General features: G+C 39.9%; 1 protein-coding gene and 1 pseudogene across 1 annotated transcript; one reads left to right on the forward strand and one right to left on the reverse strand.

The window, feature by feature from the left end:
- Positions 1–3,127: 3,127 nt before the first annotated feature.
- On the forward strand, positions 3,128–6,521 carry LOC131255610 (proline dehydrogenase 1, mitochondrial-like; annotated as a pseudogene).
- Positions 6,522–15,059: 8,538 nt separating this feature from the next.
- LOC131255095 (LRR receptor-like serine/threonine-protein kinase GSO2) lies at positions 15,060–17,258 on the reverse strand. Its single transcript, XM_058255790.1, has one exon. It carries the CDS (start codon positions 17,256–17,258, stop codon positions 15,060–15,062), a length of 2,199 nt encoding a protein of 732 aa, XP_058111773.1.
- Between the last annotated feature and the right edge of the window lie 1,989 nt (positions 17,259–19,247).

Genomic DNA, 19,247 nt, shown 5'->3' on the forward strand with positions numbered 1-19,247 from the left:
TTTCTTAAGCCTGCACGTTATAATGTGATGCCCAGGCTTTTCACAGTTGTAGCAATTTTCCCTTTTCTTGAATTAATTGTCTGCATTCTTCTTTTTGAGCGTACATTCATTTGTGTAATGTCTAGGTTTGCCATAGTTTGACATTTGCCATTTTTCTTATTGTTTTCTGACGCAGGGATGAATGTTATGAGGATAACTACTCCGAATCCACGGAGCTTCTCTGGACTCCTCACAGAGACTTCTCGAATCTACGAGGAAAGAAAGAAGAAAATAGAAATAAATTCTAATAAATTCAAAATTGATTAATTAATGAATAAATACAAGTTCACAACCCTTTAAATAGGGGTACTAAGCAATGGGAAAGAAATTAGAATCAAACTACAACTAAAACTCCTAGAATCCGCGACTTACTATAAATAGTAAACTTACTATTTATAGACGGTCGTGATGTCTACTAGTATGCAAGGTTTTTGGCCAAAAATAGTAAGTGTCCTATTTGGCTTCACTAAACTGTTCTCCTAATTATTCTAAACTCTTTTCACGTTGGATGCAACTCCTAAAGCCCGACAAATGAAAAGTTATAATCAAACTAAAACTTACTATTTATAGTAAAAATGAAATTAAAATAGGGAAATGACCGTCGATCCAGGGGTATTTCACAAATTCAGCTTGCGCAACCTGGCGTAACGGGGTTGGTTGGCTAAAGTAGCTCGTTCTACCCCAAAATCATATATTTTACGCCTAATAACTCATTCCGGATTGTAAGATACGCCCAATCTAAGGTCCGACTGTCCGGATCACTTCTGTCGTCGACCGAGCCTTTTCTGATCCATCTTGGCCATGAAACTGTCCGTGACCTGCTCTACATCATTTTCCCAACTTGATTCCACAAGATTCGCCTTTAAATCTATCTCATTTTCGTTTTCTTTTTGGTCCCTGATTCTATTGGTCTCCTCTATTCGTATGTATACTATAGTAGTTTCTAAAGAAACACCGTTCTTTTTATATTTCATTCTATTCTTATATTCTTTTTAGGAGGGCGGTAGCTTTTCTATTAGTGCTCCTAACAGAAACGCTTCATCCAACTTAATTCCTTCAGTCGACAATTCATGAACTATATTTTGAAAATCATGAATCTTATTTGTGACAGGTTTATCGTCTATCATTTCATAATAAAGAAAATTAGCGATTGCATGTTTCTTAGCGCCTGCATCTTTCAATATATACTTCTTTTCTAAAGCAGTCCATATGTCTTTAGCAAACTCGTAAGAAACATACACGTCATATAATTCATTGGACAAAGAATTTAGAATATAATTTTTACAATTATTTTCATTTGCTACTTCAGTTTGATTTGCTGGATTTATTGTAAATGATTCAGACAGAATGTATAAAACTTTAAGGGTGGGCAGTGCGAACATCAGTTTATTTTTCCACTGTTTAAAGCATTGTCTAGCGAACGGTTCGATTTTGGCTAACTCAGTAAAAGCATTTACTGTTACGGTAGCCATAGTCTATGTAATTCAACAATTACAATTTCAAGATTGTTGAAATATATGTTGAATTAAATAGACTATATAAAAATTGAGAACAAAAAAAATAATAATAATAAAATATAAGAAAAAAGACTTATTGAACTGAGTCGAGGCGTGACGTGAGTCACTCTTCTTGAAATCGAATTTGCTTCCTTGGACAGCATCCCAAGTGCAACAGGTTTATAGAGCAATTGACCTCCAGGATATAACGACTATGACCCGGTCTAGCGGTGCACTCACTGTACGCGGGCTCAAACCATTAGCAGTTTAACCCGAAAGTGCTGAGTTGACTCAGCAATGAATTCAGTAAAATTTCTTAAACCAAAATAGCAAAGAGAGTTTTATAAGAGAGATTTTTCGTATTTTTGAAATATGAATCGGAAGTCTTTATATAAACTCCGAAGTGGTGCATAAGCACCCTTTTTTTAGAAAATGTTAGGTCCGTTGGGTTTAAACCCAACAGATGCTACCAACCGGAACGGACACATCTCTCTGGTTTAAAACGAAAAGGCGCAAGTGTGAGTATACTCTCACAAATAAAGTCCGCGAGTACACTCGCACTGGACCCGCGCCCGCGCTTGCACCCCACCCCAGTCTGTCCCGTCGCGCACACAGACTCAGACTCGGCTCACGCGTGTGGTCAATGGCATAAATTAGAGCTATTGACATAGCCCCCCATAAGACTAAATTCACATGCCCCCTGAATGGAGCTCAAGTCCTAAGGCAAAAAGTCTGTCTTATATACAAGATATTTTCCTTTGTCAAATCTAATATAGAACAAAACTCACAATTCAAAAGTACTAAAAATTTCAAATGTGGAGGAAAACTGAAAATTTTAAAAATCAAATTTTTAACGTTTATTTTGAAACAAAATACAACAATTTTGAAGGTAATGTATTTGTAAAAATGCTGCAATGGCTAACTCAACTCGATCTCTGCTTGAACTGGCCCAGCTAAGGTCAAGCTAAGGTCAGCTAGTGTTCGAGCCGAGTTGAGCTGAGGCCAGCTCACTCGGTTCGACTCGATGTACAGCCCTACTTCTTCTCCCGAATATCATCCCAGCGTCAGCTCTGTTGCAGGAACTCCCTGTAACGGCATCGCAGCCTCCCATTTCAACGTTCCGTTACCATTTAGTCAACGGTCAACTCAACCCGTTACTTCTAGAAGTACCCTTTTGCATTCATGCATTCTTGTTTGGACCAAAATGTCCTTACAGTTCAAGTCATGCAAGCTAGACACGTTAGGGGCATTTTTGTCAAAAAGTGACCACGTTGCAATACAGACGCCGGAATACAAACACAACCGTGGTCAGTACTGAATATGAGTCCAATTCAGACAACTCCACGTGTACGGCTCCGATTATCAGATAATACAAAATGAATAACTGAAAATTTCCGAATTTCCCAAAAGGAGGCTAAATACTTGCTGGAAGCTCCCCGAGTCCCGCACCTTCCTTTTCCTGATGGTTACTCCAGCTCAGCGACCTATCCAAAATACATCTACTAAACTTTTAAAATCCCCAAATTGCCCTCTCCCTTCCAAAAACAGAGCACTTCTCTGTTCTCTATATTTTATTTAAAAAAAAAAAAAAAAAAAAAAAAGCTTTTTATGGCAATCAGATTCTCCCCAAAACTCCGGAAGAATCTCAGATGTTTCAATTCCTCTTCTTCAATTGCTTTCGTGGGGAAACCTGAACGGTCCGTTCTGAAGCCACCAACGTCTCCTATCGACGATTTGAACTTTGACAATGGAGAACAGCTATTCTCTTCGGTACCCACTTCGCAACTCGTGAAATCAATGACGAATCTTTAACTCGTAGCCTTTGAACCGGCCGTCGATGTTGGAATTCAGGTCATGCGGTCGAGGCTAATGGAAAACAAGTACTTTCGAGGCATGTTAATGGGGATTATAAAGAGATCGATCTATGAACATTTCTGCGCTGGTGAGGATTTAGAAGAGGCGAGCCGGACGCTTCAGAGGCTTTGGGACAACGGGTTGCGTGGGATTTTGGATTATGGGTTGGAAGATGCGTCAGATAACGAAGGTTGCGATCGGAATTTGGAGGAGTTCTTGAAGACCGTTGAGACGACGTCGTTGCTTCCGCCATCTTCGGTATGTTCATATATATATATATATTATCTGAATTTTCTTAAACTTGAATTTCTTTGATTTTTGCTATTTTTCAATGAATTCAGAAGAAGAATCCTCTCCGTGGTGAGATTATGTTGATATTTTTAGAATGAATTTTGTTTCTATTTTGCAAAATTGGATTCTGTTTCAGTTTTCTAAAATATGGATTTTTAAGTTCTTCTGAGTATAGAAATCACTCAGTGTTCCAAATAGCACTTTAAGTTAAAGTGTTGTTAGCTGCATGTGGACATCTGTATGGTTCGATCAGGTGATCTGGACTGTCCATTTTCCGCAGCGCAGCTTTCATGAGCTATTGACCAAAGATCAAACGGATTGGACGATTCTAACCATCCGATCACTAGCGTATCAAATGAATGGTCAAGATTGTTATGAGGAACAGGTCCTGTTACAACAATTTGAACCACACATTTGAGGTGGCTCTCACCTTGGATTACTTACAGTTCTGAAGAATCACTTTGATCAAGCAATCCAAACGATCCCAGCAGTAGCTGCTAGTAAAACTGATGGCTATGAAAAAGAAGGCCAAATTTTGGATGGTTAGGATCATCCAATCAGTGATCTTTGCATGGTACTCTGATCTTCCCTTGCCTGATTAAGAAATTCAGAAGTTAGATTCTTTTGGATCTTCATGAATTTAGACACAGTGATCCTGCCAACAAACAAACACCGAGATTCGGTGTATGCACTTGCTACAAACAAGCAGCAAACAGATGAGTAAATGAAGATCTAAAATTTTCAGTAATGAATGAAAGAAGTGACTGGAATTTTTGTTGCAACAGGTGAGATTTGCGTGCGTGAAGATCACCGCAATCTGCCCAATTTCATTACTGGAACGGATTAGTGATTTGCTGAGATGGGAACGTACGGACCCTTCATTCCATCTTCCATGGAAGATTGAATCATTGCCATTCCTCAGCAATTCCAGCCCTCTTTACCACACAACATCTAAGCCAGAACCTCTAACTGAAAAAGAAGAAGAAGATCTCAAACTAGCCCAACAACGGCTTTCGAAACTATGTGAGAAATGCCACCAAACCAACCTTCCATTACTTGTCGATGCTGAATACACTTTGGTGCAACCCGCCATTGATTACTTCACATACTCAGCCGCAATCCGCTTCAATGAAGATGAAAATCCCATTGTTTATGGGACGATTTAGACGTACTTAACATATGTGAAAGAAAGATTGGCCAAACCCGTCGAAGCTGCTGAAAGGAGAGGAATTTCAATTGGGTTTAAATTGGTGAGGGGGGCTTATATCACAAGAGAAACGGAGCTGGCTTCTGCATTGGGTGCTGCCTCTCCAATTCATTCAAGCATCCAAGAGACACATGCTTGCTACAACGAGTGTACGTCATTCATGCTCGAGAAGATTGCCGGAGGCAATGGATCGGCTGTGCTTGCAACCCATAATCTTGAATCCAGTAAGAACTTACATTTCAAGTTAAAAAGAAATTTTAATTATCTTGTTTTGTAATTAGAATATATTAGGACCCATGATGTTCTTTACGGATAAATGATTTTGAGGATATATTATACACTGAAGTTCAGTGTATAACCCCCATCAGCCATTTATTCGTGCACGTCCCCATCAATCGCCGTTGAAATGATAGCATGTTAGACCAATGTGTGAACTTATGCTAACCATCCATTAGTAGGTGTTGATCAAATAGTTGGGAACATCAGATGGATGTGATCTTTTAATCATTGAGCGGCCCATAAACCGGACTGGGATGGTTAGCGATGATTTATCAACCACAAGTCAGTTTATGGTTCGTACATAAACATCTTCCTGTTATTCAAAAGCTAAAGATTCTCTCTGCAATGTTTAGTTTTGAATCAATACATAGAGATTAGTCTAACATAGTTTATTTTTGAACAATTTCTCCACTGAACAGCTTTTCATAATTAATAGTTCCTTCTCCCTCATTTCTCAAATGAATCCATACTCTTTCAGCACCTCTTTGCTTTTGATATATTTGGATCGTCGATCAGGGAAAGTGGCAGCTGCGAAAGCTGCGGAGCTGAAGATTGGGAAGGGGAATCAGAAGCTGCAATTTGCTCAGCTGAAGGGAATGGCAGATGGGCTTTCACTTGGGCTGAGGAATGGAGGTTTCAATGTGAGCAAGTACTTGCCATTTGCGCCAGTGGAGAATGTCATACCTTACTTGCTGAGAAGAGCTGAAGAGAACAGAGACCTTCTATCAGCATCCACATTAGATAGACAGCTAATGAGGTATAATCTTAATTTTAAGATTATCTTTTGACATTTTTGTGACTCCAGATTGTGTACATTACATGTGACACATGTGCATGATCATTCGAGCTAGGCATGTTGCAGGATGGAACCCGTCCATGACCAAGAATTTCTTTGAATGGATTGGACCCACCATGACCATGTCCCAAAAATCTCCTGGTTAGAAGAGAAAAAAAAAAGTCCTAATCTTTTTAGTTAACGGCCTGTGCACATACAACAATCCACACTTGGTCGCTAGGATCTTTCTATCTTCGAGACTTTTATGGCACGGCCTGTACATGGCGGGCCGCATCAGACCAATGGACTTGATCATTGAATCATGGGTCTCACCATTTTTTATTTTTGCATTTGCAGCAAAGAGCTAAAGAGAAGATTGAAGGTTGCAGTCATGGGGAGGGAGGCTGACAAGATAATGACTTAGGATAACCATGTATTTGATGCCAACAATGTAAAGGTTATGATCAATATAAAATATTTTGGGAAGGACCCATCTATGATGGGGCCCATCAGTTATACAAACAGTGTTTTACAGGAATATTGTACATAAAATAAATTTCAATCTAAAAATGTATTTTTTCTATTTTATTCAACATTTTCTACTGTTTTCTTTATCCCAATTTGCTATTGACCCATACACAAGGCTTGGCTATTGGACCCAACTACCTGACTGCAGATGACTGACCATTCATTGAGTAGCCACCATGGAGATGTGTTTTTTTTATGATGATTACCGTTGCAAAGACAATGAATGCATGTATGGCGTTTGGCAATGGGACTAACTATTGAAAGAAACCTCTATGGATACTGTGATGTTAGTAAAAAATCCAACCCGCCCGCCCATCCTTTTTGCCAGCTCTAGTTAGTACACGAACCCAAACATGAGGAAGTTCCCAAAACTCGGGTGCATCACATGACAGGGAAACAATGAGGATCGAACACCCACTGTTGAAACATTTGTAGGGATTGGATTACGTACCGCTGTCACTTCCATCTATGACTATCACCGTTCCATCAATGCCATCCTTCCGTTGTTGTCGATTCATCTTGTCGCTGTCATCATCCTTCCGGCATTAGCACCAACGAGCTGCTGCCAACCATCTCGACGTCGTTGCGTTCGTTATCTCTGATCTAGTAGCCAGCCCACCACCCGAACTGCTCAGTTCCAATCCCATCAACGCACCACCATTTGAAAAGAGAAGGAAAGGAACCGAGAGAATTCATTCTTTTGTGATAGGGTCCAAGCCCCATCAAGCCCACGTAAAAGAAGGGAAAGGGGTCCTCATGTAAAACAAAGATTAATGGCAAAATACAACTCCCATCTATTCATTCCCGAGAAAAATAAATACATAACAAATCTCTATTAACTCATAAAAATAGAAAAAAATAATAATTTAAATTAATTATTTAGAATTTAAATTTAAATTAATTATTGGATCAGGGCATGGAGATGTAACATTTATATATGTTTTCTCTTTCAAAGGTTTGTAGGTAAAAACATCTAAGGTGCACCTAGCCATCTTTGTCTAACCATCCAATAATGACAAATCCCAACCAGCCATCCATGAAGCTTAGCCAAAGCCCCATCTATATCCAGCCATCATTCCATATATCTCACATCACCTTTGCCTTAATAGTTGAACCCTTCAACTCTCCTTACCCTATCTTTTAAGAAAGTCTAGACATAGTAACCTTACCCCAATTCTCTTTAGACCATCGTCGAGCTGTCAATCCCATCCACTGTTGACAAAAAATAAAAAAAAGAAAAAAGAAAAATCAGCCATCCAACTTCAACCCTTATAACCATTCAAGTAGGGGTGTACACAAACCGAGTTAGGTCGGTTAGCTCGCTCGACTCGACTCGAAAAAGCTTGATTTGACTCAGTTCGAAGCTGAGTTTGAGCCGAGTCGAGCTGATTTTTCGAGCTTGAAAAAAATTTCCCGAACTCGACTTGGTCTCGGATCGAACTAGATTGGTGACTCGGTTACTTTGATATTGATGTTGCTCACCAAGTGTTTGATGAAATGACTCAACGAAGTGTCGGCTAGTGGCAATGAAGGTATGTATATGAAACAAATACTAATTATCCTTGATTTAGATGTTTTCGGTAAGGTATTTGATGAAATACTTGTAAACAGCTGCTGCTGTTTTACATAGACTGAGAATTTGAAAGTGCCTGTAAGGTGTTTGTGAAAATGCCTCAGAGGCTCGATTTTGGCTGGAACTCGGCTCGAATTGGCCCGAGCTGCTAACCGAACCAAGCCAAGCTGGCCAGTAAGGCTTGAGGACCGAGCCGAGCCGAGGCCAGCTCGACTCGGTTCGACCCGGTGTACACCCCTACATTCAAGCAAAAATACCACATTTGATATTTGCATGGCCCATGATTGGGTTATTCATGGTCCCAGACTTGCTAGGGAACACAAGCAAAATACCACATTTGAACAGGGTGGACATCATGCACACTTGTTTACAGGCCACCTATGCCCAACGTCCAATTTACATTATTTAGTTGTTTACTTATATTTAGTGGTATTTTGATATTTTTACATTCCATTAGTTTGTTTTATTAAGATTTTTAAAAAATGAGTTAAAAAATGAGTGGTCTTAATTAATTAGGATAGGCATTTAGCAACATCTTCTTCCATTGTAATTTTTAGTTCTTTAATGAATTAATGAATTTTATTCTCTTTGAAAAGATGGAAAAAAGAAAAGGTAGATTCCCTTTTCTTGGTCTTGAGTTTGAGTCGGATGGTCGCTTGAATCACTCGTGGGTCATCCACCCGGAGAATTCAATCATTCCTTTCTCAATTCACTTGTCGAATTTGGAGTTCTCAATCACCACCGCCCATGCCGTGGAGTGAGCGCCACATGACACACCCATGCTATGATGGGCTTAAAATGTCTAGCCTGTTGAGATACCCATTAGGGTATTGGGTACCCCTTTGTAATTTGAGATTTAAACAACACACAAAAACACATACACCACTAGCAAAGATTAAATTCTATAGCAAAATAAAAACAATGGATTTTCTGATATATATATATATATATAGATAGATAGATAGAAAGAGAGAGAAGGGGTCAGCGGTTTGAGTGAGCCCCACTATGATGCCTGTGAAATCCACCCCAACCACCCAATGAGCCAACCCCTGTTAGGCCCAGGGCCCAAAGGTTAGCTCAATTCGTGATTCAAGTGAACCACACAATTGGAAACAATGTATAGGGCAACACTCACCCTCCAAACTATTTTCCCTGGTATGGCCAACATGAATCATGGATGGACCTACTTTTTGGGTCCCGAGCCTAAATTTTGGTGTGGCATCTAATGATTGGAGTGGATTTCACATACATGTCATGGTGGACCCCTAAAAAATCATGGGTAGCGGCCCTCTCCCCATTGTTCTAATAAAAATAAAAACAGACTTGTCGGTTGATATATTAAAAAAATGAGTTTCATGGGACTTCCACCCTAGCCTTTTCAGCGGCTCACCATGATGTGTATATGAGATCCACTCCAACCATTAGATGTGTAATCCTACATTAGGCTCAGGTCCCAAAAATCAGGTTGACTTGTAATTCAAATGGGCCACACCAAATGAAACAGTTAGGAGAGATGAAATCCACCCTTGAATTTTACAAGCTTACTGTGATGATTATATGAAATCCAATCCAACCATTAGATGACACACCAAAATTTAAATGAGTCTCGAACATAAGGCCCATCCATGATTCCACACCAAGGGAAACAGTTAGGAAGGTGAGCATTTTCATGCACAGTGTTTACAGTCATGTGATCCCCCATTTAAAAAAAAAAAAAAAAAAAGCTAAGTTTTGAGACCAGGGCTAACAGGGGGTGACACACCCGAGATCTGGGTGGATTTTACATAAACATCAATAAGGCCAACCTGAGGTGCCAACCAGCACAGCCACTTGAGCCACTATTAAGAAATCTAACGGAGGTATTTTAACGATAATTACTTAGATTAATGAGGTAACTTATTGAAAAGATTTTTGAAAAAAAAAAAGTAGCCGGTTCCTATAAAATTCTTTGAAATATAACATGATAGCCTGTTACTTACACCTAGATCCATAGCTCAACCGGCAGACTGAGTGGAGATACCTCGTTTCAACACTTGAAGTCTTGGTATCGATCCCTAGTGGGGGTGGCTAACATGGGTGTGTACTACCAAGCTAACCATAAAAAAAAAAAAAACCATGTTACTTTGAATTCAAAAAAATAAAAAACAACTCTTTTTCATGTTGCATGTCTGCAGTTAATTATCTCCTTTGCATTCCACGAAAGTGTGTATACATTGAACTTTTAACACATCTTTGAAAGCCACTTCATTCCTAATTGTAAGATATTAAGATATCTTTCAAGAAAAAATTATCTTCATACTCATGAAACCATGCCCACCATGTCAAGGCATAGAATTCATACACATATAAACCTACATGTGAGGAATGTTTTACAATTGAACAAACCCCGCCCATGATTTCCTTGTACTAAACACATTTTCCACCTTGCCAAGCCAATTGATGAAGTTATTAACATGCAAATTGATTGAAGACTTCCTAGCTTTCACGGTAATTCCCGACACTATCACATTCAACAAATCAAAAAATGCCATCTTTTGTGCCTTTACCAAGGAAGGCCGCCCATTGTTGGTTAATACCTTGATGATGACCTTTCCTTACGTTTTTTCATGCTCCAACTTCAGTCTCCAATTTCCCTTCACACTATGGCTCTTTCACTTGATTAGAGATCATTTACGATATATGCATGAATTGATTTACCGACTTGTGACAATGTAGATCAATTGTGTTACTTGTGTGAACTCTTATTGTATTACCCATCTCCAATGCCAAATGATGTAATCCAATTATCAAATCATTGACATTTTGATGACGGTATGACAAGACTGGACAAAAGTAGACATCCACAAGAACAATAGAATATAGAAGGATAAACAAGTTTGTTGGAACTTCTTTACTTCTTAAAAATAACTGGATAAACTTGCTTTAAAAGAGAGAGAGAGAGAGAGAGAGAGAGAAATATTATTGCTACTCCTAAGATGAAGTTAGGTTATGATAAAGAAATATAAATATAATTTGATTTGTTTGTTGGATTGGAATAAGACGATTTGAATTGTTATACTTTTTGTTGTTTATAAATCTATGTTATAGCTTCTTTTCAGGTATTTATCTTCTTTATTTCAGCTGTTACGGAAGCTAAATAGTTGCTACCTCGGTCTTTCAGATCTTTTTGGCTCCTAATGTCCTTTTAACTGTTTTTTTCAGGTTGAGCGCTTTTCATCTCTTGAACATTTTTGTATTATTTAGCATAGTGCCAACTCTACTTTCATGAAAAATGCTCTAAATATATATCTCTGAAAATATTTTCTACACTATATTCATGTGCAATGACATGTGTCCTTTCTCTATTAAAAATTTGAGAAATGGTTTTTTTTTTTTTTTTTTTTTTTTTTAAATTTATTTTAAAGGTACAACACTATGAGTAGAAGAGGTCATTTAATTGGTGGTATCCTAACATGCCCTTGGCGCCAGCTTTCTCCCAACTTCTCTTCTTTGCTCTCTCACATGCAAATCATATGCCACGAAATGTCTCGGGCAGGTGGAAATTTGGCTCTGATTAGGCGGCTGTGGACTTTTGTTGCTTTTTATGACCCTCCCAGACTACTAGGTTTCATGTCATGTCAATTTAAGCTTGCACTGTCTGTGATAGCATCTGTACCCTGAAAGCAACATGCCCATCCATTAAGAGCCCGTTTGGCCGGGTGGATTGGAAGGGATTGAATGGTATTAGGGTGGATGGCATGGATTTCAAGGTAATGATGGTGTTGTCAGTAGATTGTCTTAAGATCCATGGGATTGCTATATCAAGTCTGTTTGGCATGCCTGGCCAATCCCGGGATTAAACCTTCCCATCCCTTCCAATCCCTCGAACCAAACACATCTCAGGCAAATTTGAACAGATTAGGGTGGATTGGATGGGATTTAAAGGTAATGATGGTGTTGTTAGTGGATTGTCTTAAGATCCATGGGATTGCTATATACCGGGATCTGATCACCCAGTCTGTTTGGCACGCCCGACCAATCCCGGGATTTAACTTCCAATCCAGTCTGTTTGGCACGCCCGACCAATCCCAGGATTTAACTTCCAATCCGCTCGGCCAAACGGGCCCTAAGATCACCTACCACTAAAATTAGACCATTGATCTCATCATGTGAGCTAGTACGGATGATTTGGACCGTTCGATGGCTGTCATTGCTGCCCAGAAGTGGAAAAAAAAAAGTTGGATTTGACCTAATGGGCCATCGAAGTAGATACGTCAATGAAAGGATGCGGATTAGCTGGACCCTTGATCCAGCCAGGTGGGTGCCACCCAGACCCTGGGGCCCACCTTGATATATGCATTGTATATCCACACCGTCCATCAATTTTGTCAGCTTATTTGAACATATTATTCAAAAAACGAATTAGATACAAATCTAAGGTGGACCACGCCATAAGGATTGAATTTTCACAATTAAAAGCTTCATGGGGGCAACAAAAGTTTGGATCAAGCTGCTACCTGTGTTTTCCTTTCATCCACTCCTGTGTGATCTTTCCCACAGGTGTTTGATGGAAAATATACATTACAGTGGACCGTAGAAAGTTTTTAATGGTGGGCATTCAATGACCCCTATTTCCTGTGATGTGGTCCACTGAGATCTGTATCAACTTCATCTTTGGGACTGTGCACTCAAATAATCTGGCAAAACAGATGGACGGCATGGATATACAACGCATACATCGAGGTAGATCCCACGGTCAGGGTCGCAACCACATTGCTAAAAATGCAATCATTCGCACATGAGCGAGAAGGCAACCATCTTTCTGATTTGGCTCTTCCCACTGTTGATACGAGTCCGATATCTCGGAGCTTTTAAACTATGATTGGAAGTTACATGCAATTCAACATGACTTCACACGTTGAATATACGCGTGGTGATGAGATACGCTACCACAATCCAATCTCCCTCCCTCCTGGCCTCTTGATATGGTGGCCCACCTAGTGTATGGATACCGGAATAGCATGGTTGCCTCACAATTAGTGGTGTACACGAGTCAAACCGAGTCGACCTTGGCACAACTTGCCTAGGCTTGGCCACTAGTTGACTCCAGCTTGAACCCGTCTCGGCTCGGTCCTCAAGCCTGACTGGCCAGCTCGGCTCGGTTCAGTCAGCAACACGGGCTAGTTCGAGTTGAGTTCGAGCCAAGATCGAGCCTCTGTGGCATTTTCTCAAACATATAGAGTGCACCTTCATTTTCTCATGGAATGTAAAGCAACCGCATCGGTCTACAGGTATTTCATCAAAGACTCATAAGCAACATAAAAATCAAGATATAAGGGTATTTGTTTCATATCCATACCTTTATCACCACCACCTGACACTTCGCTGAGTCATTTCATCAAACAATTGTTGAGCAACATCAATATCAAAATAACCGAGTCACCAATCCGGATCGATTTGAGTTGGGGCTTGAAATTTTTTCGAGCTCAAAAAACCAGCTCGACTTGGCTCGAACTCAATTTCGAACCAAGTCCAATCAAGCTTTTTCAAGTCGAGTTGAGGGAGCTAACCAAACTAACTCGGTTCGTGTACAGCTCTACTCTCAATGAAAATGGATTGCCTAAAAACCCAAGCTAATACTGGGTTACTGTGTATTTCAAGGTTTCTTGTTCATCGTTTTCTATCGTATGGCCCATGTGATAATTGGATGGGTATAATTTTTGGGTGATCCTATTTTCATGGAGCAAATCTGTTGGATGGATTAGATTTCATACCTAGACTAAGGTGAACCCCACACACAGCTAGATAGCTGTACATTTTTCATCTACAACTAGTTGCACGTTACACCTTCCTGCTAAGTGTTTCCTTTCAACAAATACTTCAACATCAAATGCTCGCAAAATCTAAGTTTTATAGTTTTATTCCTAAACATTGACTTTCAGAATTTGACAAATTCAAATCCAATGCAAATCCATGAATATGGCGAGTTCACATATTTGTCGAATTGACGTAGGGAAGGACATGGGGTCAAGCACTGCCTTTTTTCCCGAATACATAGAATTTCCCTAGACTCCTCACATAGACTTCTTGAATCCACTAGGAAAAAAATTCGCAAAATATAAAAAAATTCTATAAAATTTATAATTTAATTGATATATGAATAAACGAGTTTACACCCCTTGGATACTAAGCCAGGGAAGAAGTTTTGGAATCAAACTTCAACTAAAACTCTTAGAAAGCACGAATTACTATAAATAGTAAACTTACTATTTATAGACTGTCATGATTTCCACTAGTGCGCATGGTTTTCGGCCAAAAATAGTATGTGTCCTATTTAGCAGAACCATGATGTTCTCGTAATTATTCTAAGCACTTTTCATGTTGTGCGCAACTCCTAAAGCCCAACGGATGAAGAGTTGTACTCAAACCAACACTTATTGTAAATAGTAAAAACCAAATTAAAACAGGAATTTGACTGTCGATCTGATGGTATTTCGCAAATTCAGCATGGGAAACCCGGCATAGCGGGGTTGAGTGGCTAAAGTAGCTCGTCCTACTCCAAAATCATATACGGTACGTTCGATAGCTCATTATGGCAGATACGTCCTACCCCAAAATCATATATGGTACGTACAATAGCTCATTCTGGTTTGCGAGATACGTCCGTTTTAAGTTCTGACAGTCCGGATCACTTTTGTCTTTGATCGGGCCTTTTCTTATCCATCTTGGTTATGAAAGTGTCCATGACCCACTCTACATCACAAATTTGCATTCTTATTTCCTTAAATCCCCAACGGAGATTGAAAAAGAAAAAAAGAAAAAAAGAAAAAAAAAAGGCTTTCCTCTGATTCCATTTCTATTTCCGCATGGCCAATAACACAAAAGACACCCAAAATCCATGTCTAGAACCCATGCCTACAATCCAATAAAACCACTTCACATACTTATTTTTTTAATTCCAAACAGAAAAAAGAAGAACAACAACAATAACAACAACAACAACAACGACAACAACAAAGCATTCCTCTCATACCATTTCTATCTCCTCATGGCCAAGAACCCAAAAGACACCCAAAATCCAAGTACATAACCCAAGGCTACAATCCCATAAAACAACCACTTGTTTCTCCCATCCTCACCTTCTTCCTCCTCTTCAAAATCACCACCACTGGTTCCAATCTCACAACTTCTTTGAACAGAAGGCCCACACAACAAAGCATTTCCAATGTAAGTATACCCATCTCCACTCAATGTATCAAAGTGCAATCCTACTGGAACCTCTCCACTTAAATTGTTATAAGAAAGATTCAAATACCCAAGAAAGTCCAATGAAGTCAGTGTCCCTGGGATCGCTCCAACCAAATGGTTGAAACTGAGATCCAATGACTCCAACTCTCTCATGTTGCCGAAACTCATGGGGATTTCACCAGAAAACCTGTTGTGTGATAGATTGAGCATGTAGAGCCCCTGTAGAAGACCAATCTCGCTCGGGATCTTCCCCTCCAAATAATTACTTGAGAGATCGATTCCAGTGTGGTATGAAAAGACTGAGTCAAGCTCATGCTCCATCCCCTTGCTCATCATCTGCAATTCAATGCCCGCATACACAAGCACAATCATGTAACCAAGCAAGAATCCATCTTTGGGTTGGTGAGTTAATGTTTTGAGCCCACCTAAGTTTTTCGGGATCGCACCTGTGAGTTGGTTGTTTGAAAAATCCATGAATTGGAGCTCTTGCAAATGGGTTAACGCTGTTGGGACCAGATCATAGAAAGAATTTGATTTTAGCACGAGGATTCTAAGATTCTGGAGCTCACTGATAAAGGAGGGGATCTTTCCTTCAAATTGGTTATTTCCCAAGTTCAAAATCTCCAAGTTTTTGAGGTGTTGGATGAAATTTGGAAATGGGCCATTAAAATGGTTGTCATTTACTTGTAAAGAACTGAGATTTTCTGCAAACGCAAGTTCAATTGGGAGGCTTCCAGAGAGGTTGTTTGAAGCAAGGTTTAGAGAAATGAGAGATTTACAGTTTCCCAAACTGAAAGGGACATTCCCTGATAAGCTGTTATTGGAAAGATCAAGGTGCTTTAAAAGAACATTGTTCGATCGGCAAAGGGAGCTTGGAATTGAACCAGAGAGTTTATTTCTGGAAAACGAAATATATCTAGCATCTGATAGTCTTTCCCCAATTTGGGTTGGGATTTCAACGCTGAAATTGTTACGAGACAGATCGAGAACCTCGACGTTCTTGGGCAGTAGAGGAATTGGGCCTTGAAGGTTGTTGCCTGCTAAGTTTAACATTGTGGGTAGGAGATTGAAATGTAGTTGAAGGGAGGGAGGGACAACGCCTTGGAGGTTGTTGTATGAGAGATCTAAGAAAGAGAGTTTGGGGAGTTGGGATAACCAAGAAGGGATTGTTCCAGTTAGGCTATTGTTAGCTAGATCTAGGAATGCTAGTTGTGATAGATTAGAAATGAAAGCTGGAATTTTCCCTCTCAGATTGCATGAACGCAAGCCTAGATACTCCAGCAGGAAGCTGGATTGAAATAGGCTTTGATCTGTTTCTACAGTTACCACATTCGAGCTGAGGTCAATCGTAAAGGGGGAGGAATTTCTGAACAATGAGAACAATGAAGAGACAGTGCCTTCAATGAAATTGTTTCCAATGTGAAAGGATTTGAGTTCTGTAAGCTGATGGATGCAATTGGGTAGCCTTCCATTGAAACCATTCCTTCCCAAATGAAGATTTTGAAGGGCTGCAATTTCACATATGGAATCCGGGATCGGTCCTGTTAACAAGTTTTCAGATGTGAGTAGGACTTCCAAGTTTTTAAGGCTAGACAACGAAGATGGAAGGTAACCCGTTAGACTATTGAAAGAAATGTCTAGATAGTGTAAATTAGAAAGATTTGTTATGGAAGTTGGAATGGTCCCTTCAATGGAACAGCCTGATATGGCGAGAGAGACCAACAAAGAGGCATTTGAAATTGAAGGTGGGATCAACCCGATGACATTGGTGTATCGAATTGAAAGTGTTCGTAATTGTTGCCTTGGGAGAGAAAAAATAGAACTGAGATTGACTGAGACATCGGGGTTGTCATCGACATAGAGTTCTTGTAATTGTGGGAAGTATGTGATGGGACCATGGAGATGGGAGTTAGTGAGATCAAGTGAGGAAAGTGATGTGAGATTAGCTAGTTGAATTGGGATGGGAGAGACAAGAAAATTAAAACCCATATGCAGAGAAGATAGATGTGTGAGGTTGATTAATTGATATACCGGAATTGGACCAGAAATTCCACAATCTGATAGGTGAAGCTGTTGAAGATTGTAAATGACGCAGGGATGAACGTGATGAGGATAACTACTCCGAATCCACGGAGCTTCTCTGGACTCCTCACAGAGACTTCTCGAATCCACGAGGAAAGAAAGCAGAAAATAGAAATAAATTCTAATAAAATCGAAATTGATTAATTGATGAATAAAAACGAGTTCACAACCCTTTAAATAGGGGTACCAAGCAATGGGAAAGAAATCAGAATCAAACTACAACTCAAACTCTTAGAATCCGCGACTTACTATAAATAGTAAACTTACTATTTATAGACGGTCGTGATGTCTACTAGTGCGCAAGGTTTTCGGCCAAAAATAGTAAGTGTCCTATTTGGCTTCACCAAACCGTTCTCCTAATTATTCTAAGCTCTTTTCACGTTGGGCGCAACTCCTAAAGCCCGACGGATGAAGAGTTATAATCAAACTAAAACTTACTATTTATAGTAAAAGCGAAATTAAAATGGGGAAACGACCATCGATCCAGAGGGCTGCGCAACCCGGCGTAGCGGGGTTGGTTGGCTTCAGTAGCTCGTTCTACCCCAAAATCATATATTTTACGTCAGATAACTCATTCCGGATTGCAAGATACGCCCGATTTAAGGTTCGATGGTCCGGATCACTTCTGTCGTCGACCGGGCCTTTTCTGATCCATCTTGGCCATGTAACTGTACGCGACCTGCTCTACATCAGTAAATATGTGAAATGGGTTCCGCCCAATTCGTCGCAGAAGTTGCTGCTGATAGATCAACACCATTCAATACAAGCTCCTTGAGATTGACCATTCCTTGGAGCCAATTCAAATTCCCACAAGAAATATTGCCATTGGATATGTAAGAAAACTTGGAATTCATGGAACTCTTTTGAGAAGACAAGTTATAGGAAAAATATGAGAGGTCAAAGATCAAAGAAGAACACGAAAGGTCGAGGGATTTTAAGGAAGAGAGATTGGAAAATTGAGTTTTGATGGAGTCTGAGAACATCGAATTCGAGAGGTTGAGGTATACAAGGTTCTTCAGATTTGTGAATTGATGGGGTATTTTCGAGAATTGGAAATTGTTGAAGCTAAGATCAAGGTATTGGAGATGGCGAAGAGTGAAGAGGGAAGGAGAGATTGTACCATTGATTGGTTTGTATTTGGGGTCAGAGACGAGGATGACCCTTGAATCAACTGCCCGCGCGAGATTGCCTGGTGTGGGGTTCCGCAGGTCGATCGAGACAACATGGGAGGAGGAGGAACAGCCGATTCCATGCCAATTGCAGCAGTTTTGGCCTCGCCACGAAGACAAGCGACCAGACGGGTCTGTGAGAGTGGATTTGAAGCTGAGGAGAGCAGCTCTTTCATCTAGGTAGCAGCTTTGTAATAGGAGTGGGAATTGACAGAGGAGAAGGAGAAGGAGAAGAGCTGAGAGATTGATGTTCATGGCTTTTGAAATGGTCTGATCTATGAGATTTTGTGTTTGTTTGATAATTGAGAAGATAACAGCCGTCGGTGGTTGCTCTGTTCTTTGATTTCTTGTTTTGTTGTTTGAATTTGACAGGTGGTTTTCTAATTTTTAAACGTTGGGAGTTATTTGATACTCTGGCAGACTGTGACGGTTGATACAAAGGCACTGAGAAATTGGGCATGTGGCATACATACATAGAATCTAAGCCGTGCAAATTACAGAACCAGGCTACGTATGTCAGCACCCGAAACTGAGATGGATTGAACGCCATTCGTACTACTGATCAGTGGGCATTTGTTTTGTCGATTCGGACTATTCTATTTTTCATCTAAACCGTTCGTTAAAAATGTCCAATTCAATAAGTGTAATTTGACGGTTGAATTTAAGCTAACGTTTCGTCGATTGTGCAATTTCTAGTGCCTGCTTATTGAACAGTGCACCCTGCCAG

This window comes from Magnolia sinica, chromosome 9 (genome assembly GCF_029962835.1).
Source record: "Magnolia sinica isolate HGM2019 chromosome 9, MsV1, whole genome shotgun sequence".
Classification (NCBI taxonomy): domain Eukaryota; kingdom Viridiplantae; phylum Streptophyta; class Magnoliopsida; order Magnoliales; family Magnoliaceae; genus Magnolia; species Magnolia sinica.